Source organism: Microcaecilia unicolor, chromosome 11 (assembly GCF_901765095.1).
Source record: "Microcaecilia unicolor chromosome 11, aMicUni1.1, whole genome shotgun sequence".
NCBI lineage: Eukaryota > Metazoa > Chordata > Amphibia > Gymnophiona > Siphonopidae > Microcaecilia > Microcaecilia unicolor.
Window position 1 is genome coordinate 114,063,317 of NC_044041.1, and position 21,974 is coordinate 114,085,290.

At 44.5% G+C, this 21,974-nt stretch overlaps 3 protein-coding genes across 3 annotated transcripts; 1 reads left to right on the forward strand and 2 right to left on the reverse strand.

The window, feature by feature from the left end:
- Positions 1-1,466: 1,466 nt before the first annotated feature.
- LOC115480975 (histone H4) lies at positions 1,467-1,778 on the reverse strand. The gene has a single exon (XM_030219959.1). It carries the CDS (start codon positions 1,776-1,778, stop codon positions 1,467-1,469), a length of 312 nt encoding a protein of 103 aa, XP_030075819.1.
- A 7,658-nt stretch (positions 1,779-9,436) lies between these two features.
- On the reverse strand, positions 9,437-10,089 carry LOC115479782 (histone H1.11R-like). Its single transcript, XM_030217978.1, has one exon. The coding sequence runs from the start codon at positions 10,087-10,089 to the stop codon at positions 9,460-9,462; it is 630 nt and encodes a 209-aa protein (XP_030073838.1). The 3' UTR covers positions 9,437-9,459.
- A 10,579-nt stretch (positions 10,090-20,668) lies between these two features.
- Positions 20,669-21,160, forward strand: LOC115479785 (histone H2B type 2-E). Its single transcript, XM_030217981.1, has one exon. The coding sequence runs from the start codon at positions 20,701-20,703 to the stop codon at positions 21,079-21,081; it is 381 nt and encodes a 126-aa protein (XP_030073841.1). The 5' UTR covers positions 20,669-20,700; the 3' UTR covers positions 21,082-21,160.
- Positions 21,161-21,974: the final 814 nt, after the last annotated feature.

Below are 21,974 nucleotides of genomic sequence, written 5' to 3' on the forward strand. Positions count from 1 at the left end.
GGCAGCGCAGCGCGACCGGCGAAGGAGGATTCTACTTGCAGGGAGGGATCGATGCAGCGGAGCTTCGGGAGAAGACAGGGCAGGAAGGAAGCGCTGCCTCCGTGGGACAAAAGGGATAGAGACAACAATGCGGATGGGCGGACCTGGAGGGAAAATGGGTGGGCCTGGGCCCGTCCAGGCCCACCCGTGGCTACGCCCCTGCTTGAAAGTTATTAATCCGCAAGCGAACATTTTCCATAGATGGGAAGGTGGTAGAACGAGAGGACATGAAATGAGATTGAAGGGGAGCAGACTGAAGAAAAATGTCAGGAAGTATTTTTCACGGAGAGAGTGGTGGATGCTTGGAATGCCCTCCCGCGGGAGGTGGTGGAGATGAAAACGGTAACGGAATTCAAAAATGCGTGGGATAAACATAAAGGAATCCTGTTCGGAAGGAACGGATCCTCAGAAGCTTAGCGGAGATTGGGTGGCAGAGCCAGTGGGGGAGGCGGGGCCAGTGCTGGGCAGACTTCTATGGTCTGTGCCTTGAAAATGGCAGATACAAATCAAGGTCAGGTATACACAAAAAGTAGCACATATGAGTTTATCTTGTTGGGCAGACTGGATGGACCGTACAGGTCTTTCTCTGCCTGTCATCTACTATGTTACTAGGTAATGTGGGCAAATCCTGGTATGTAGATTTGGCTCCTGGGATCAAATTACCTGCTTTTCAAATGTAAGTTTTCTGATCTGCTCCACATATGCCACATCTTTTAATCCCTTGATCAGTGTAATTAGGCAATTCTGCATCCAGTTTGAAATGTCATCACTTGCTTATGTGAGAATCCAGGGAACGAATGTACATCTATGATGTATCGTTCAAGCTGGCATCACCTTTAAATAGCTGCTGTTTAATAGATGCAGTGAACACCGTGGTGAGGTTTGAAAAGCCCGCCCTGTGCATGGATTGGTCAGATAAATCTTTCCCGGTCAAGACCTTAAAACTGCTACTGGGAGAAAGAGAGGACCTTTCCAAAAGCTGTTTTTCTGTGTTATGGGCTTTTTATTTCACATTTTCTGTCAACACTGGTCGTTTCAGAACTCCCGGCATAACTCATTTTTTTTAAAACTCCATGTATTCTAAAATAATTGCTTCACATAAAGCGCTAAAATTCCAATTTCTTGCTGTACCAATAGGGCTGGCCCAAAAGTAGCAATACTTTTTACTTTATCTCAGGGAAGGGAGATCAAATCTTTTCATATTTCCCTCATCACACAAACATTCTCTTTGGGGTTACCCATGACCCTCACCACATTCTCTTTTTGGGCTCTCAGAATTGGGGTTACCCATGAAAGCGTAGATACGCACGCACTTCTTCAACACATACAACAGGCAAAAAGAAATCAAAGCTCTGTTACTGAAAGTGTGGGTGGCTCTGAAAAGAGCCTTTGGGTAGCCTGGATAGATAAAGCAAGGATCGGGTCCTTTAACCTCCGAAACCATACAGAGTACGGCCCTGCCGTTTTAAGGCGTACACCACGTCCATAGCTGTTACCGTCTTTCTCTTGGCGTGCTCAGTGTAGGTGACAGCGTCTCGGATAACATTCTCCAAGAAAACCTTCAGCACCCCGCGAGTCTCTTCATAGATGAGACCGGAGATACGCTTAACTCCGCCTCGGCGAGCCAGGCGCCGGATCGCAGGTTTTGTAATTCCCTGGATGTTATCGCGTAACACCTTCCTATGCCGCTTAGCGCCTCCTTTCCCCAAGCCCTTGCCGCCTTTACCACGTCCAGACATGTTTGACTTAGAAAGTGAAAAGCACTACACCAACAAACATTGATTGACGAAGAAAGTTGTAGGCTGCCGCTGATATAGCAGTGAAGCGGACCTTATGGAGAACTGGTAGCTGTGCTAAAAGCGGGACAGCCAAATCCTCCCCTCCCCCACACTTCTTGCCTCCGACTCGGAGACCATTCTTTCTCCAACTGCTCTACGATTTCATGTGAGAGGAAAAGAAAGGAACTTAACTGATCCTATGCTCTCTTTTACAATGTTGCTATATTCGAAGCGTTGTGAAGGATGTTTACATGGAATATGAGGACGAGTAGGGACATAAAGTACCATCTAACCCACCTCCCGTCTCCACTGATTCCATACTAAAACTTCTTTTGTTGGTCTCTGCTTGTTTTTACCATTGCTGCTTTAAACGGATTTATTTTTACAGTATTCTCAATGCGGTATCAGCACTTCAGCAGACCATGATCTGCTTTCAGGAAAAATATGCAACAAAATATTGATAATACCAATCAAATCAAATTTGCCGAACAAAGGACACCCTAGAGAGCAGGGAGGCCAAGATTTAAGATTTCATGCCAAAAAGGGTAGGAGGACTGTGCAACTGGGAATGCAGTAATCCAAGAAAGTGAATCTCTAATGTCAGGTCCCGATTGAGTGCAATTGGTCAATTACGTGCAGTAGTGAGCATTTTAGTAACATACTATACAGGCCTTAATCCTCACCTATTTTCAAAACTGGATTAGGGTAATATTGCCTAGGCCGGTCCCCCAGATTATGCAACAAAACGGAGATATGATTGAGTGGTGTAGACCGAGTAGAGGTAAAATCGATTTTTTTTTTTTTTTTTTTACTCTTTCATACAGTACAAAGACTAGGGGACACTCAGTGAAATTACATGGAAATTCTTTTAAAACAAATAGAAGGAAATCTTTTCTCACTCCATGAATAGTTAAAGCTCTGGACCTCCTTGTTGGAGGATGTAGTAACAGCGGTTAGGGTATCTGGGTTAAAAAAAAAAAAAAGGTTTGGACAGACATGGGGAAGCCCCTGCTTGCCCTGGGATTTATAGCTTGGAATGTTGCTACTATTTGGATCTCTGCCAGATACTCCTGACCTGGATTGCCTACTGCTTTAAAATAGGATAGTGGGCTAGATGGACCATGGGCCTCATCCAGAATGGCTGACTATTCTGATCTGTGAGAGTTACAAGAGCTGACAAGGGTGTCCATATAGGCTGGGGCCTCACCATAGAGAATTTTATGCACCAGTGCGCAAATTTTAAATGTTATTCGGTCCTTGACAGGGAACCAATGCAGTTTCTCACACAGCGGTCTTGAGCTTTCAAACCTTGATTTACCATAAATAAGCCTAGCAGCTGTGTTCTGGGCAGTTTGTAATTTTTTCAGAAGCATGTCCTTGCACCCTCCATATAACCTATTACAGTAATCAAGGCGGCTAAGGATGAAAGACTGAATTAAACTTAAAAATACTTCCCTAGGGAAATATGGCTTTATGCGTTTTAGTTTTCCAAAGAGAGAAGAACATTTGTCTGGTAGTAGAGTTCGTTTGCTGCTCCAGAGTGAAGTGCCTGTCAACAATTACACCTAATATTTTTAGAGACTCAGAAATCTGTAAGACAAGCTCAGGCTATGTGGAGGTCATAAACTTGTTATAGGGAGTGGAGAGGTTGAGGCAATGTGTTTTCTCAGCATTGAATTTGAATTTAAAAGTGTTGGCCCAATCTGTAAGCAACCCAAGCTGTATTTCACTGGCTATTTTGGTCAAGTCTCTTTTAAAAGGAATAGAGATAGTGATATAATCCACATAAATAAATGGGTTGAGACTTAGTTTGGAAAGGGCTGTGGCCAGAGGAACCAACATTAGGTCGACCATCGTCGGCAAGGCTTGCTACTCCACAGCAGAGTGTGTTTAATTTCCTGGCACCGCTATTCTGGAACCTGCTCCTTAAGCCTCTACCTGAAGACAAACCCTTTATCACATTTAAGTCTTTCTTTAAAAACTCGCCTTTTTTCTTTTGGCTTATGTGAATTTGGAGTCACGATCCTGATAGTAGTTACAAGTACCTGATGCTCTTTTTATCTCATCTCTTCCTGGTGTGACTGTGACTATTTCCTTTCAAATATTCTAGTTCATTTCTTACCTTTTTTAAAATTTAGCATAGTCAAGAAGGAGACTATGATAAAATGAGAAGAACAGTGAAAAAAAAACGTAGAGGAGCAGCTGTGAAGGTCAAAAATGTACATCAGGCGTGGATGCTGTTTAAAACTACCACCCTGGAAGCCCAGGCCAAATATATTCCGTGTATTAGAAAATGAGGAAGGAAGACCAAACGGCAGCCGGCATGGTTAAAGAGTGAGGTGAAGGAAGCTATTAAAGCTAAAACAAAATCTTTCAGAAAATAGAAGAAGGATCTGACTGATTATAATAAGAAACAGCATAAGGAATGTCAAATCAAATGCAAAGCGCTGATAAGGAAGGCTTTGAGACTTTGAGAAAAAGATCGCGCTGGAGGCAAAATCACATAATAATTTTTTTTCTTCGGAATATTAAAAGCAAGAAGCCGGCAAAATAATCAGTTGGACCGCTAGATGACCGAGGGGTAAAAGGGGCACTCAGTGAAGACAAAGCTATAGCGGAGAGAATAAATGAATCCTTTGCTTCTGTCTTCACCAAGGAAGATTTGGGAGAGATACAAGTGCCAGAAATAGTATTCAAAGCTGACGAGTCAGAGAAACTGAGTGAAATCTCTATAAATCTAGAGGATGTAATGGCACAACTTGACAAATTGAAGAGCAGCAAATCGCCTGGACCAGATGGTATTCATTCAGGAGTACTGACAGAATTGAAAAATAAACTTGCAGAACTGTTGTTAGTAATATGTAATTTATCTTTAAAATCAAACGCGGTACCCGTGAAATTACAGACCGGTGAGCCTGACGTCGGTGCCAGGCAAAATGGTAGAAACTATGATAAAGAACAAAATTACAGAACAGAGCATATTCAAAAGCATGGATTAACGAGACAAAGCCAACACGGATTTAGTGAAGGGAAATCTTGCCTCGCCAATCTATCACATTCCTTCGAAGGGGTGAACAAACATGTGGCTAAGGGTGAGTCGGTCAGTATTGTGTATCTGGATTTTCAAAAGGCATTTGACAAAGTACCTCATGAAAGACTCCAGAGGAAATTGGAGAGTCATGGGATAGGAGGGAGTGTTCTATTGTGGATTATAAATTGGTTAAAGATAGAAAACAGAGTAGAGTTAAATGGGCAGAATTCTCAATGGAGAAGGGTAGATAGCGGGGTTCCCCAGGGGTCTGTGCTGGGACTTCAGAGCATAGGCCTAACATTGACCACCTGGTGAATGTTAAGGCCTCCTTTGAAGGTGCTCCTATCTTAAAACTGACAACACTAGCCAGCTCCCTTTTCCAGGGTGGGCAGGCAATCAGGATGCCTCCAAGGAGCAAGAATGATCCACCTCTGAAGAGGCTGCCCTCCTTTTATGCCCTCTGTTCTGGTCCCACTCCCATTTATGAAATCTTCCTGCCACACGGTCGTTTTAAAAAAATCTTCCGATCAGATGCATTTTTCTTCCCGCTGTTAGTGCAGCATCCCCCCGCCCCCTCCACACACACACACATACATACACACTCACTCCTCTTCCAGCGTTCCAGTTGTTAAATCGCAAGGGGATTGTGAAAAATTACAAGAGTACCTTACGAGACCGGGCATCTAAATGGCAGATGCCGTTTAACATGTCCAAGTGCAAAGTGATACATGTGGGAAAGAAGAATCCAAATTCTAGCTACGTGATGCAAGGTTCCACGTTAGGATTCACCGACCAGGAAAGGGATCTAGACGTCATCGTCAATGATACGTTAAAACCCTCTGCTCAGCGTGCGGCGGTGGCTTAGAAAGCAAATAGAATGTTTATTTATTTATTTCTGGCATTTATATCCCGCTCTTTCCCGCTCGATAGCAGGTTCAGTGCGGCTTACAATGTATGGGTGCAAGTATCACATAGATAACACAATGTATGGTACAAAGTATCATAAAGGTAATACAATGTATGGGTAAACAGTATCACAAAGATAATGCAGTTGTATAAGGAAGGACAAGAGGAAGAGATGTTGGGAGGAGGGTTGAGGCATGTTTAATGTTAGTGCTGTGGATTAGGGTCGCAAATTAAGTTGGGTCGTTTGGATAGACTTGTTTGAAGAGGTATGTTTTCAGCAGCTTTCGGAAGCATAGATGTTCGTTTGTTGTTCGGATTAATCTTGAAATGGCATTCCAAAGTTAGCTGCCTATAACGGAGAAGTTGGATGCATAGTAGGTTTTGTATTTGAAACCTTTGCAATTAGGCAGGTGAAGGTTGAGATATGTTCGAGAAGATTTGGACCTGTTCCTGGCTGAAAGGTCGGTTAGACTGGTCATGTAGCTTGGAGATTCTCCGTGGAGGATCTTGTGGATCAGTGTGTGGACTTTGAAGTTTATTCGTTCCTTGATGGGTAGCCAGTGGAGTTTTTTCCGGAGAGGTGTTGCACTTTCGAACCGTAATTTACCAAAAATTAGTCTGGCTGCCGTGTTTTGGGCGGTATGGAGTTTTTTTAGGATTTGGGCTTTGCAACCAATGAAGATACTGTTGCAGTAATCAGCGTGGGTGAGTACTGTGGATCGAACCAGATTGTGGAATGATTTTTGGGGGAGGAATGGTTTTACTCTTTTCAATACCCACATCATGTTGAACATCTTCTTCGTCATGGCTTTTGCGTGAGTTTCTAGAGTTAGATGGTTGTCTAATGTTACTCCTAGGATTTTTAAGTTGTCAGATATTGGAATTGTAATGTTGGGGGTGATTAGGGTGGTTGGGAGTAGAGTGGACTGTCTTGAAGAGAGGATTAAGCATTGAGTTTTTTCTTTTTTCAGTTTCATTTTGAAGGCGTTGGCCCAGGAGGCTAGGATGTTCACGCCAGTGATTACTTTTTCAGAGATTTCTGCAAGGTTGGATTGAAAAGGGATGAATATGGTGACGTAGTCAGCATAGATGAAGGGGTTTAGACCAGCTTTGGATAGGGACTTTAGCCAAAGGAATCATCATATGGTTGAAGAGGATTGGGGATAGAGGCAATCCTTGGGGGACTCCGCATTGTGAGGACCACACAGATGATACCGATGAGGTTGATTTGACTTGCTAGGTACTATTAAGAGGAAAGGCTGAAGCGGCTAGGGATCTTCAGCTTGGAGAAAAGATGGTTGAGGGGAGATATAATAGAGGTCTATAAAATAATGAGTGGAGTGGAACGGGTAGACGTGAATCGTTTGTTTACTCCTTCCAAAAATACTAGGACTAGGGGGCATACGATGAAGCTACAAAGTAGTACATTTAAAACGAATCAGAGAAAATGTTTCTTCACTCAACGTGTAATTAAACTCTAGAAGGTTTGGACGGCTTCCTAAAAGAGAAGTCCATAGACCATTGTTAAAATGACTTGGGGAAAATCCACTGCTTATTTCTGGGATAAGCAGCATAAAATATATTGAACCTTTATGGGATCTTGCCAAGTATTTGTGACCTGGATTGGCCACTGTTGGAAACAGGACGCTGGGCTTGATGGACCTTTGGTCTGTCCCGGTGTGGCAATGCTTATAAAAATGAGAACGTTATAATGCCTTTGTATCGCTCCATGGTGCGACCGCACCTCGAATATTATGCGCTAGTGATTCCGGTGCGGAAATGTGACGAAGCCCATTCAATTCCTATGGGATTCTTCGCCTTTGCCACACCAGAATCGCTAGCATGGCTTTGTGTAAAGGAGTCTTAATTTGCAGGTTTGGGATAAGCTCCTTTGGATTTAGCTTCTCTGTGGAGTTATGATATAGGCTCTTACTTTGAATGGAATGCAAACGCAGCTACTATCCAGCAGAAAGCCCATTTGTGTGAATCTTTTGCTTGTAGAGCCTGCCCAGTCTGTCTTAGAGCTGAGCCCAGAAAAGAGGGGTATCTCAGGGGAAGACAAGGCAGGCTGGCTTCTGCTGGTCCAGAGGCTAGAGATGCTTTAGTCTTCGCCGAAAGCTAAGCGGGGCCAGTGCAAATAAGTAGGATGAATGCCAAGTGCACTTGGTGAAAACACACTTTTGCAGATTTAAATGGACAGTTCCCTCTTTTAACACTGTTATAGCAAATATGATCGTTCTTTGTTTTTACTGTTTACGTCCAGATGCAGGCATTTTCCCTCCCTCCCCCCCCCCCCCCCCCGAATCCCTCCCATATCTCTGGCCTTAAATGGGTCCACACCCTACGGAACAAAACATGTTTAGTATAGCAGTAATAGCAGCCTGTACATCAAAATCCCAAGACAATTGAGAATTTGTTGGAGCCCGCGCTTTAAATTTGCTGCCGTTAACTGGAAGAGTATCTTTCCAATCACTGCAGAGGGCGGGAATTTCAAACCTAGGTTTCAGTTTACTAATGGTTTACAAGATTGCAAAAGGGCTAATTTATCCTATGAAAGCGGAGAATACGAAACAAACAAACATTCAAATAAATAAAGAGCTAGGTAACACACAATTTATACCAGACTGACTAAGAACCAAAATTATGCAAACGAGCTAGCCTTCTGATGCGCGCGAGCAAGACATGCATTTCTGACCAATCCGGCCACGGCTACACCACCAGAGCGAGCTTTTCATGCCTTCTTTAACGGTTCTGAGAGCCTATCAGCTGACTAGGAGCAGCCTATAAAAGAGCAGTGTGCCGAGACGACGTGCTTTTATTCCATCAGTATCTTTTGAAAGCACGAAGGAAGTGAGAAGTGTGTGTCCAGCATGGCCCGTACTAAGCAGACTGCCCGTAAGTCTACTGGAGGAAAAGCTCCTCGAAAGCAGCTGGCGACTAAGGCAGCTCGCAAAAGCGCCCCGGCCACAGGCGGTGTGAAGAAGCCTCATCGTTATCGACCGGGCACTGTAGCGTTGAGGGAAATCCGCCGCTATCAGAAGTCTACCGAGCTGCTTATTCGTAAGCTGCCTTTCCAACGCCTGGTGCGAGAGATCGCGCAAGACTTTAAGACCGACTTGCGCTTCCAGAGCTCGGCTGTCATGGCCCTGCAAGAGGCTAGCGAGGCTTACCTGGTGGGACTCTTCGAGGATACCAATCTTTGCGCCATCCACGCCAAGAGAGTCACCATCATGCCCAAAGATATCCAGTTGGCTCGCCGTATTCGTGGTGAGAGGGCTTAGAAAGCCATTATGCTCCAGCTACACAACCAAAAGGCTCTTTTAAGAGCCACCCAACCCCTCTATTCAAGAGAGTTGACGAGTCAGTCTACCTTGCAGCCTTCCCCGAACCCTCTATTTATGCTGAAACACATGCTCCCTTGGCCTTTTCTTTCCGAACATTTTTTTTTCGCATGGAGAAAAGGCCAAAAGGAGTCTGAGCATGTCTGCTTCTGTGGAATTAAACCAACTTGCTGGCAGCTTCGCCTGTGCCCAAGCTCCAGAGTTTGTGCTAGCGCGCACACCCACATAATACACCTGTGCAGAAGCAGCCTTTTAAAGGCATTGAATAAGAACTAAAGTCATCTTGCTCTTTCTTTGATCTGTGTGGTGGTGGCTCTGAAAAGAGCCTTTGGGTTTATAAGAGAATCGAGCAAGGCGCACAGCTTCACTTTTTCTTAGGGGCCCCCTTTGCGGCCTTTTTGGCTTTGGGTTTGGCAGCCTTTGCTGGGCTTTTCTTCACCTTCGGTTTCACTGCTTTAGCTTTAGCCGGGCTCTTAGCTACTTTCTTGGCTTTAACCGCTTTGGGCTTTTTGGGGCTCTTGACTACTTTCTTGGTAGCGGCTGCTGACGGTTTCTTGGCTCTCTTCGGACTCTTTTTCACTCCCGCCGATGCCGCCTTTTTCGGCTTCTTCACGGCCGGTTTCTTGCTTTTGGGAGCGCTCTTCTTGCCCTCCGGCTGCTTCTTGTTCAGTTTGAAGGAGCCCGAAGCTCCGCTGCCCTTGGTCTGCAACAAGCTGCCCTTGCTCACCAGGCTCTTGACGGCCAGCTTCAAGCGGCTGTTGTTCTTCTCCACGTCGTAGCCAGATGCCGCTAGAGCCTTCTTCAGGGCAGCCAGAGACATGCCGCTGCGCTCCTTTGAGGCTGACACGGCCTTCACGATCAGCTCGGATACGCTGGGGCCCGATGACTTACGCGCTTTCGCCGCTCCAGTCGGCTTCTTGGCCTTTTTCTTGGCCGCGCCTGGAGCCGGAGGAGGTGCAGCGGCTGATGCTGCTGCTGGAGCGGTTTCTGCCATTCCCGTAAGTAAGTAAGTAAGCCTAACAAACAGAAGGAATTTTTTTTTTTTTTTACAAAACTCCTTTTCCCCTCTCACCCGGTTAGGTACAAACTTGCATCGCCGCAGCCAGCGCTCTTCCTCTTATTTATAGTAGCAGCCGCCTTCTGATTGGCTGCACACTCAATGCCTGCATGCTACAGACCCCTGGCCTACGGCTCTGCTAGCCTTACGGTTTTTTCAGCACCCGAAATGATCTTTTTTTATAACAAAGTGGCATTCATTTACACAAACATTCTCATTCGGATCTCTACAAAAAAGATTTTACAGTGTGCAGAAACCGTGGTGTGTGCTCTACATGTGGGATTAATAAAGTTTAAAAGGCCCCACCAACTGCTTCCTTCAGTCTTCTTCAACTCCCAAAGCTATAAAACAATCATTTTTATTTGTGAAAATTAAAACAATCTCTGGCTCTGCATTCATATAAACTCAATGGGACACCTTTTTTTTTTAAAAAGGTGTAAAACCACACTGGTCCTCATCAGCTTCTTCTCTGGAAAATTCTGTAAAAAAAAAAAAAAAACCTGACCTAACTGAAGACAACTAGCATATACCATTCTGCATTGTCCTAGTATTGAATCTATTAAAAGTTTGTCTTAATCATCAAAACCCTAGTTTAGGTGTTAACTTTTTATTATAACCACTCAAGTGATGCCTGGGGTTCATTTATTTTTATTAATTTGTTGAAAATAATGTACCAGTTAACATTTAAGCAACACACAAAACAAAAAGAGAAAAAAGTAGTCTCCACAAGAAAATAATACATCAAATCTTTCAGAGCACAAAAAGGAAGGGAGAGTAACAAACAGACAAGGAAATCTAAAAGTAACTAAAATGGCCCAAGGCCTTAGCATCAATTTAAACCCTCAATCTAATTGCTTGAGTCCTAATTAAATATCTCCTATTGTGATCTTCTTTAAGTCCTGGAAGGTTATTAATTGATCTGGCAGTAACTACCTATGTTTTACTATCAGGTATTTTAACATACATTTACAAGCATATGCCGGCAAAAAGGACCCCACCACCACCAAAAGACAGGTGATGTGAGATCTCCTATACCTGAAAATGATTAAACAATTGTAGCAGACCAGACAACTTCCTTAAGTTTAACAAATATGTATTGGTATAAAACAAAAGGCTGCAGCTTCATTTTATAGGTGGTTACAATATGTCATTCGAGCAATGAAATATTAGACAAGGATTATCCAAAAATAATGTGACCAACCATACCAGCAAGAAAAAAAAACAAAGAATTTACTCAAACTAACCAAAATGTCTTGCCCAAGCACAATAGTTAGAACAAAAAAAAAAAAAAAAAAGGAGACCTGGACCTCCAGGTCTCTACTTCAGAGCCCAGGCATATCATTGACCATCTGGTGAATGTTAAGGCCTACTTTAAAGGGCCTCATTTGAAGGTGCTCCTATCTTGGAAATCATTCCCACCCAACAAAAAACTGGCAACAAAAGGCAGCCCTCCCGCTGCTAGTGCAGCATTCACCCCCCCCCCCCCCCCCCCCACACACACACACACAGTCACTCCTCTTCCAGCAGCCTGGGCAAGCGAGGAATTTAGCTGGATGCCTCCACAACAGCCCTGCAGACATCGGAGGTAAGGAGCTGCTCACCGACCCCACACCCATTAATTGCGAGCTCCGGTTTAGCCGATCACCCTTATGAGTTTCTCTGCTCTTGTGTTTATTTATCTACATCAGGAAATATCCAAACTTGTTTCCCAGAAAATAAAGATTGAAAAGTAGAACCATTTCTCTACATATCGCCTACATCAGCCTTACTGCCCCACTTAAGGCACTTCATGGTATTTCATCTAAAGTGTATTACTAAGGTCGACCTCTGAAGCAGCCGAAACATGGTTGGTGTCCTGTCCTTCAATAGAGATTTGATGCCTTAGTGCCCCATTTAGGGCACTTCTTGGTATTTCATCTAAAAGTGTATTGCTAAGGCTGAGCCCCTGAAGCAGGCATTAGCCGAAACATGGCCCGTGTCCGGTCCTTCAATAGAGATTTCATACTTGCCTGTTCTTATAGATCCTTGGTGCTTTTTTTAAAAAATTTTTTATTCATTTCTACATTATACAACTAAAAAAGATTGTAACTCATTTATCCATATTATCAATTAAGAGGAAATGAAATTTTTCTTTCGACCCTTATTCTTCAGCAATTTTGATCCAAAAGAAGAGAAAATTCAAATAGTAATTTAAAGAAATTAGTAAATAGATACTACTACCCATCATGCCTCCTCAAGCCTATCATACAGTGTGTGCTATCTGTTAGTTAACAGATACATTAACATCCTCTTTTGCTAACAAACATTCCTCTGACTGTGTAGGATGAAAGAGTTGAAATTGCTTAGATTGAAACAATATTCGACAGATGCAAGGAAATTTTAGCAGTGTGGTGATGGCATCCGGGGCGAAGCGCCGATGCGCCCCCCCCCCCCCCCCCCCCCGCTAGATGACACCTGCCCCCCTCCAGCGAAATGACACCCCCCCGGTTGCACGCCGCTGGGGGGGTGCTACGAGACGCGCCTGCTCCTCCGAGTTCGCTAAACTTCATTTGTTCGCTGCAGCTCCCTCTGACCCGGAACAGAGGGAGCTGCAGCGAACAAACGAAGTTTAGCGAACTCGGAGGAGCAGGCGCGGGCCGCGGCACCCCCCAGCGGCGTGCACCCGGGGCGCACTGCACCCACCTCCCCCCCCCCCCCTTGGTATGCCACTGAATTTTAGTACAAAATTAGCCCCAAGGGCTAAAGTCCTCGGCGCATGGCCAAAAAGCCCTGTGCCTTTTCTGAATTTCTCTAGAGAGATGAGGGTAAGTTCTTATTTTAGATCCTAAAAACATGGCGTCCAAATGTCTAAAGGAAAGTTTTAGGACAGCATCTTGGTAGATCTCCAAGGCAAAAGAGACCACCACAGTAGTTCTCTGAGTGGTAACTTCCAATGAGGATTGACCTTAGATTCATACCGTCTCCTATTTTTGGTTGAAAAGTTGCACCATCCAGTTTTGCATTGCTTTGTAAATATTGTGCCCGAACTGTAGGATGCAGTGAGTCACTTGACATCCCTAAGATTTCAACTAAATATTTCTTTACCCTGTCAATTGGTGATATTTGGGGAGATCTGGGAAAATTATGATTTTCTTTCTTTCTAAGGCTGCTGTATGGTGAAGTCTAACTTACAATAAACTTTCATAAGTGTCTATATTCTTAGATTACATGGCCTCAGAGGATCACTTATCCATTTAATGGATACAGAATTCTTTTGCTCTATTACAGCACTGTGATGTTCCTGAAAATAGAACTGAGGCGCAAGGAACAAAAAAAACAATGAAGGTGGAACAAAAAGATATGAAGGTACCCAAAAAGAAAAGACACCCCCAAATCACTACATTTGAAACACATACTAGGAAATGTAGATGGAAAGCTATGACCACAAATGCTCACAGTCTAAGCAATAAACTTCATGACTTTTAAGCCCTGATGTTGGAGGCAGACTTAGACGTTGCTGCAATCATGGAGACGTGGCTCAATGGTTCCCATGAATGGGCTGCAAACGTACCAGGCTATAATCTTTTTAGGAAGGATAGTGATGGTCGTAAAGGTGGAGGAGTAGCTCTGCATGTGAGATATGATATCCCAGCGACTGAAATGACACGGAACTGGGGAAGGAAGAAGAGATATGGATCACCTTAAAAAGAGATGATAGAACCTCTGTCCACGTGGGTGTTGTCTACAGACCCCCGACACAATTGGAGGAACTAGATAAAGATCTGATCACAGATATTCAAAAGTTGGGAAAGAAGAGAGAGGTGCTGTTGCTGGGAGATTTCAATCTGCCGGATGTAGATTGGAAGGTTCCATCTGCGCAATCGGAATGAAGTAGAGTGATCGTGGATGCTTTTCAAAGTGCTCTGCTCAGACAAATGGTGACGGAACCCACGAGGGAGGGAGCGACGCTGGATCTGGTGCTCACAAATGGGGATAGTGTGTCAAATGTCCGAGTGGGTGCCCATCTGGGCAGCAGTGACCATCAAACGGTTTGGTTCGATATGACAGCTAAAGTGGAGGGCAGCCACTCAAAACTCAGTCCTGGATTTCAAGCATGCTGACTTTAGTAAAATGGCGGAATACCTGAGGAAGGAGCTGATGGGCTGGGAGGACATACCAGAAGTGGAAGGGCAGTGGTCCAAGCTGAAAGAAACTATAAATAGGGCCACAAACCTTTATGTAAGGAGAGCAAATAAAAGCAAGATAAAAAAGAAACCGATATGGTTCTCCAAACAAGTGGCTGAGAAAATAAAGGCTAAAGAGTTGGCGTTCCAGAAATACAGAAAAACTCAAGAAGAGGAGCATGGAGAGGAGTACCGGATGAAACTGAAAGAAGTCAAGAGAGAAATATGTCTGGCGAAAGCGGAAGAACAAATGGCTAGAAAGGTAAGGAGGGGTGACAAAAATCTCTTCAGGTATATTAGTGAAAGGAAAATGAGTAAAAAGGGAATTGTGAGACTGAAAGATGCTGCAAACTGCTATGTAGATAATGATGAAGAAAAAGCAAATTTGCTAAATAGATACTTTCGTTCTGTTAATACAGAAGAAAATCCTGGAGAAGGACCGCGATTAACAGGCAAAAGTACATATGAGAATGGATGGAGTGGATATAGCACTCCATAGAATGGAGTGGATATAGCACCGTTCACGGAATAGAGTGTGTATGAAAAACTAGGAAACCTAAAGGTGGACAAAGCCATGGGACCGGACGGGATCCACCCCAGTATATTGAGGGAGCTCAGAGAGGTTCTGGCGGGTCCTCTTAAAGATTTGTTTCATAAATCCTTGGAGACGGGAGAGGCTCCGTGGGATTGGAGAACGGCGGAGGTGGTCCTGTTATGGTATAAGCCAATCATCAGAATTAAATGTGTAGCATGATGTTGTGTTGGATCAGATACATATATATACACCAATATATTTGTGCTGCTTTTAAAAATATATTTGACACTGCAGCAGAACTGGCTTTCATTCCAAAAGACCTCTTCCCCCTCCCTTTGGGAAACATTTAAAAAACATTTAAAAGACAAAGGTTCTGCTGCAAGGACCTCACCTCCCCCTTTCCCTCCCTCTTTAACAAAAGACTTCTTAAGTAAGAGACTGCCTCAAGGCTAAATTGACTCTCTTCCTCTGATCAAAAAAGCTAACACAACAAACATCAAAGGTAACCAGTAGAGGCAAGGAGACAGTTAGGTGGGAAAGGTGTGAAATACAGCTACTAAAAACAAAGGACACCTGCTGGCTGCCCCAGACAAATCTTATCACAGAAATCCAAGCAGGGAAAACCCTGCACTACAATAAACCATCTGTCAGTAAAATCCAGACAGCAAGTCTTGTGATGTCATAAGACATGAGACCAAGATACCACAATGCTTTGCAAATGCCCAAGGGTCGTGTGCAAACCAGGAAACCAGGACAGAGATACACATGGCATGTCTTCCTGCAGCTTGCAAGAGTATAAAAGATAGAAGCTGTTCCAGATAAGCAGATGCTTCCCTTCAACTGCAACACAGATTCTTCTCTTCCTGGGACCTGTAGCCCACCTGCCTGCTATGAGGACCTCTTCTGCAAACATGTGCTTACCTCATGCTGTTCATACTATGTAACAAGGACTTGTAAGTAACATAACTTTTGATCTAGACCTGCTACTTTACTTTACTTAAGCACAGATTATCTGTAAAGATCTGTAAGACCTACCTGTCGTTTCGTTTACATGATTTGTATATTAAAATGAACCTTTTTGAAGCTAAAAATACGGTCTCTTTGTGTTCTGAGTATATGGTATCTTTTATATATACTTAATTTATTTAATTTATTGCAATTATCACCTTTGTGATTGGTGGAGAAATTAATAACCTAAAACTTATAAATACAGCGCCTGCTCTTAAATTATAAACAGTAGCGAGTGCTCTAGAGCTCTTTCCCCCAAGATAAATCATTTCTTGTAACAGTCCCTCTTCACAAAAGTGGTGATAGGGAAGAAGCTGGAAACTACAGGCCGGTAAGCCTCACTTCGCTTATTGGAAAAGTAATGGAAGCGCTGCTGAAGGAAAGGACAGTGAATTTCCTGGAAGTCAATAAGTTGCAAAATCCGAGACAACATGGTTTTACCAAAGGGAAATCGTGACAAACGAATCTCATTGAATTCTTTGACCGGGTGACCGGAGAATTGAATCAAGGACGTGCTGTAGACGTAATCTACTTAGATTTCAGCAAAGCTTTTGACACAGTTCTCCACAGGAGGCTCTCAGATAAACTGGACAGGCTGAAGATAGGACCTGACGTGGTGAACTGGATTAGGAACTGGTTGACGGACAGACGCCAGTGGTTTTTTTATTTATTTATTTATTTATTTATAACTTTTAAATTACATACCAAAGCAAAGCTTTGTCAAGAAATAACACAATAATATCAGTAGCAATAATCATTATTTGGGAAAAATCCCATAGGAAACTATTAATCTTCATAGTCCTCTACTTGGGGAGACTGAAATGAAACCTTACAAGAGGATAAGGGTATTTAACAAAGAAATATATAAATATAATACAAGTATGGCATCAGGGTGTCACTAATAAACAAATAAAGTCCGCTCTGTTGGGTCCTTATGGCGGGTTAGGTGGCTTTGCATTTAGAAATGAGCGAAGTTGCAAAGGCTCAAAGAAATGATAAGTCTTATTTTCATAAAAAACTACACATTTGCAAGGAAATCGAAGCTGGAATTTAGCTCCTATCTGTACTGTCTCTTGTCTCATCATCAGGAATTTTTTCCTCCGTTCCTGTGTGGTTCTCCATACATCTGGGAATAGTTGAAATCTTTCCCCAAAAACACCATAGAGGAGGTTTGTCTCAGATATTGCCTCAGGGTAGCTTCTTTATCCGCCAAAAAGACAAAAGATACCAACAAAGTGGATCTATACTCAACCACCTCTTGTGATTGCTCGAGCAACGCGGATACATCCAAGTGTTCCAAAACTTTTTCAGTGAGCTCTTTATCTTTTTCCTTAGGTGCTCGAGCAGGTATCATATAGTTTTTGTATTGGGGGAAAGTTTGTCTCAGAGTAATTGAAAGTTTCCTTCAACAACTTATGGAACAAGTCTCTTAATGGGGTGTATTTGACAAAGAGAAAGTTCAAAAACCTCAAGTTTAGATTTCTAGCCCCATTTTCTAAGTTTTCAATCTTCCTGTGCATCAAGTCGCATTTTGGAACAGTTTACACTCTTGTTCTTTCAGTGAAGAGAGAGATATCTCACATTGTTTTAAATTACTAGCTTGAGAGGCCAAATTAGTCTGAAGAGACTCTATCTTTAAAGTGTTAGCTTGGGAGCTAGAAACAAAAGTTAAGCATATTTTATGTAAAGATTCCATCGCACCCCACAAAGACTCCAACGTCACCTTAGGTGGCTTCTCCAGGGGTAGGAGTTGCAGTGCAGGTCCCAGCTGTCGATCCGCCATCTCCTGTGCGGTTCGGGCTTCCACCTGGATGTTATCCATGTTACCCCTACTCCTGGGAGTGGATGTTTGGCTCGGATCTTCGCTGGAAAAGCTCAGCGGGAACAGCGTAGCGTCGAAGGAGTGCTCCTTCCCCAAGACCGCAGCTTCGAATTCGGGCTGCTGGACGGGACTTCCTCCAGCGTCACTTCCTGCTACACGAGGCAAACGCGGGCTTCTTGGGCTGAGTGATAATTCACTCTCCTGGCCAAGGCTACTCTCTGCCTCGGCTGATGGAGCGCCCAAATTGGAGACAGAGACGGTGAAATCCGTAATTGGAATTTGCCATCGAGGAGGTATCGTGGAGGGTAAGGAGCTTTTACCCCCCCCCCCCCTCGTCTTCCCTTTCCTTTTGGGCATAGTTTGAAGAAGAAAATAGGCAAGTTTGAAGAAAGACCATCCGAGGTAGGATCGCCGCGTCCTAACCTGATGCCATCTTGAATCAGTCGCAGACGCCAGTGGTTAATGGAATTCGCTCGGATAAGGTAAAGGTGAGTAGTGGAGTGCCTCAGGGATCGGTGCTGGGGCCGATTCTGCTCAATATATTTGTGAGTGACACTGCCGAAGGGTTAGAAGGTAAACTTTGCCTTTTTGCGGACGATACTAAGATTTGTAACATGGTGGACACCCGGGAGGGAGTGGAAAACGTGAAAAAGGATCTGCGGAAGCTAGAAGAATGGTCTAAGGTTTGGCAATTAAAATTCAATGCGAAGAAATGGGGTGATAGTATCTGAGGATCTGAAGGCGACGAAACAGTATGACAAGGCGGTGGCCGTAGCTAGAAGGTTGCTAAGCTGTATAGAGAGAGGTGTGACCGGCAGAAGAAAAGAGGTGTTGATGCCCCTGTATAAGTCGTTGGTGAGGCCCCACCTGGTGTATTGTGTTCAGTTTTGGAGGCCGTATCTTGCTAAGGATGTAAAAAGAATTGAAGCGGTGCAAAGAAAAGCTACGAGAATGGTATGGGATTTGCGTTACAAGATGTATGAAGAGAGACCTGCTGACCTGAACATGTCTACAAAGAAACAGGGGTGATATGATACAGACGTTCAAATACTTGAAAGTTATCAATCCGCAAGCAAAACTTTTCCGTAGATGGGAAGGTGGTAGAACGAGAGGACATGAAATGAGATTGAAGGGGGGCAGACTGAAGAAAAATGTCAGGAAGTATTTTTCACGGAGAGAGTGGTGGATGCTTGGAATGCCCTCCCGCGGGAGGTGATGGAGATGAAAACGGTAACGGAATTCAAAAATGCGTGGGATAAACATAAAGGAATCCTGTTCGGAAGGAATGGATCCTAAGGAGCTTAGCGGAGATTGGGTGGCAGAGCCGGTGGGGGAGGCGGGGCTAGTGCTGGGCAGACTTCTATGGTCTGTGCCATGAAAATGGCAGATACAAATCAAGGTCAGGTATACACAAAAAGTAGCACATATGAGTTTATCTTGTTGGGCAGACTGGATGGACCGAACAGGTCTTTCTCTGCCGTCATCTACTATGTTACTAGGTAATGTGGGCAAATTCTGGTATGTAGATTTGGCTCCTGGGATCAAATTACTTGCTTTTCAAATGTAAGTTTTCTGATCTGCTCCACATATGCTACATCTTTTAATCCCTTGATCAGTGTAATTAGGCAATTCTGCATCCAGTTTGCAATGTCATCACTTGCTTATGTGAGAATCCAGGGAACGAATGCACATCTATGATGTATCGTTCAAGCTGGCATCACCTTTAAATAGCGGCTGTTTAATAGATGCAGTGAACACCGTGGTTAGGTTTGAAAAGCCCGCCCTGTGCATGGATTGGTCAGATAAATCTTTCCCGGTCAAGACCTTAAAACTGCTACTGGGAGAAAGAGAGGACCTTTCCAAAAGCTGTTTCTCTGTGTTATGGGCTTTTTATTTCACATTTTCTGTCAACACTGGTCGTTTCAGAACTCCTGGCATAACTCATTTTTTAAAAAAACTCTGTGTATTCTAAAATCATTGATTCCCCCCGCCCCCCCCGCAATTACTCTGGCTATTAATGTCATTTCCCTCCGCTTCGGCCTATTCGGTTAGTTCTCCTAGTAAGATTGTATCATAGAAACTGGCCAGTCGGGTATTCTGGGCTATTACCATGGAGTGCTCTCGCCATCCTTCAGCAGCCTCTAAGGGGAAATATCGAACTTGGGAAAACTTTTTTTTTTAAAGATGATACTCATGCAGCAAACTGGCTCTTTACAAGACAAAGTGGGTGGCTCTGAAAAGAGCCTTTGGGTTTCTGGTTTCCGACCTCTCCCCGCGACAAAGCTTTACTTGCCCTTGGCCGCCTTGTGACTCTCGGTCTTCTTAGGCAGTAGTACCGCCTGGATGTTAGGCAGCACGCCGCCCTGCGCGATGGTGACTCTCCCCAGCAGTTTGTTCAGCTCTTCGTCGTTGCGGATGGCCAGCTGCAAGTGCCTGGGGATGATGCGGGTCTTCTTGTTATCGCGCGCGGAATGCCAGCCAGCTCCAGTATCTCGGCGGTCAGATACTCCAGCACCGCTGCCAGATAGACTGGGGCGCCGGCACCTACCCTCTCAGCGTAGTTGCCCTTCCGCAGCCAGCAAGCAACCTGTGTACGCGCCCCACGGGAAACTGCAGCCCCGCCCGGGACGAGCGAGTCTTAGTCTTAGCCCGAGCTTTACCCCTTGCTTGCCACGTCCAGACATTTCGAAGAGCTTCAATAAGAAATAGTTGAAAGAACTAGAAGCGCCCGCCACCACCCGGCCATTTTTTATACTCCTTAAGTGCTTCTGACACTCCTTGGCGATTGGTTAAGGACCTCAATCCGGCCTGTCTCAACTATTATCATAATAGGCTGACAAATAGGCCAATCCGAGGGCTGCCAGGCTGTCTGATGACGTGTCACTAGCCTAGACCAAATAGCAGGAGAGAGGCTGAGGGCTAGTAATTTGCATGTGTGAAGCCTATAAATAGCCGTCCGAATGGCAAGCTTTCAGGACAGTTGTTTGCTTTTGTCTGCTTGAAATTTTCGTTGCCTCGCTATGCCTGAACCAGCCAAATCCGCTCCCGCGCCCAAGAAGGGCTCTAAGAAAGCTGTGAGCAAGACCCAGAAGAAGGATGGCAAAAAGCGCAAGAGAAGTAGAAAGGAGAGCTACGCCATCTACGTGTATAAAGTGCTGAAGCAGGTTCATCCCGACACTGGCATTTCCTCCAAAGCCATGAACATCATGAATTCCTTCGTGAATGACATCTTTGAGCGCATCGCTGGAGAAGCCTCCCGGCTCGCTCACTATAACAAGCGCTCCACCATCACTTCCAGGGAAATCCAGACCGCAGTTCGTCTGCTGCTGCCGGGTGAGCTGGCCAAGCACGCGGTGTCCGAGGGCACCAAGGCTGTCACCAAGTACACCAGCTCCAAATAATGACGGCCTCAGCCTACAGCTTCGGCACACAGAAAGAACCCAAAGGCTCTTTTCAGAGCCACCCACTTGCTTCACATAAAGCGCTAAAATTCCAATTTCTTGCTGTACCAGTAGGGCTGGCCCAAAAGTAGCAATACTTTTTACTTTATCTCAGGGAAGGGAGATCAAGTCTTTCCATGTTTCCCTCATCACACAAACATTCTCTCTCCCGGCTTGCAGAATTGTGGTTGCCCATATTTCTCTCATCACACCGTTACTCATGTTTCCCTCATCACACATTCTCTATGACCCTCACCACATTCTTTTTGGGCTCTCAGAATTGAAAGCGTAGATACGCACGCACTTCTTCAACACATACAACAAGAAAAAGAAATCAAAGCTCTGTTACTGAAAGTGTGGGTGGCTCTGAAAGAGCCTTTGGGTTGCCTGGATAGATACAAGCAAGGATCGGGTCCTTTAACCTCCGAAACCATACAGAGTACGGCCCTGCCGTTTTAAGGCATACACCACGTCCATAGCTGTTACCGTCTTTCTCTTGGCGTGCTCAGTGTAGGTGACAGCGTCTCGGATAACATTCTCCAAGAAAACCTTCAGCACCCCGCGAGTCTCTTCATAGATGAGACCGGAGATACGCTTGACTCCGCCTCGGCGAGCCAGGCGCCGGATCGCAGGCTTTAATTCCCTGGATGTTATCGCGTAACACCTTCCTATGCCGCTTAGCGCCTCCTTTCCCCAAGCCCTTGCCGCCTTTACCACGTCCAGACATGTTTAACTCAAAAAGCACTACACTAACAAGGATAGATTGACGAAGACAGCTGTAGGCTGCCGCTGATATAGCAGTGAGGCGGACCTTATGGAGAACTGGACTCCGTGCTAAAAGGCGGGACAGCTAA

Bases quoted from the DNA above. Each gene is read 5' to 3' on its own strand.
- LOC115479785 (XM_030217981.1), top strand. From the start codon at position 20,701: ATGCCTGAACCAGCCAAATCCGCTCCCGCGCCCAAGAAGGGCTCTAAG.
- LOC115480975 (XM_030219959.1), bottom strand. From the start codon at position 1,778: ATGTCTGGACGTGGTAAAGGCGGCAAGGGCTTGGGGAAAGGAGGCGCT.
- LOC115479782 (XM_030217978.1), bottom strand. From the start codon at position 10,089: ATGGCAGAAACCGCTCCAGCAGCAGCATCAGCCGCTGCACCTCCTCCG.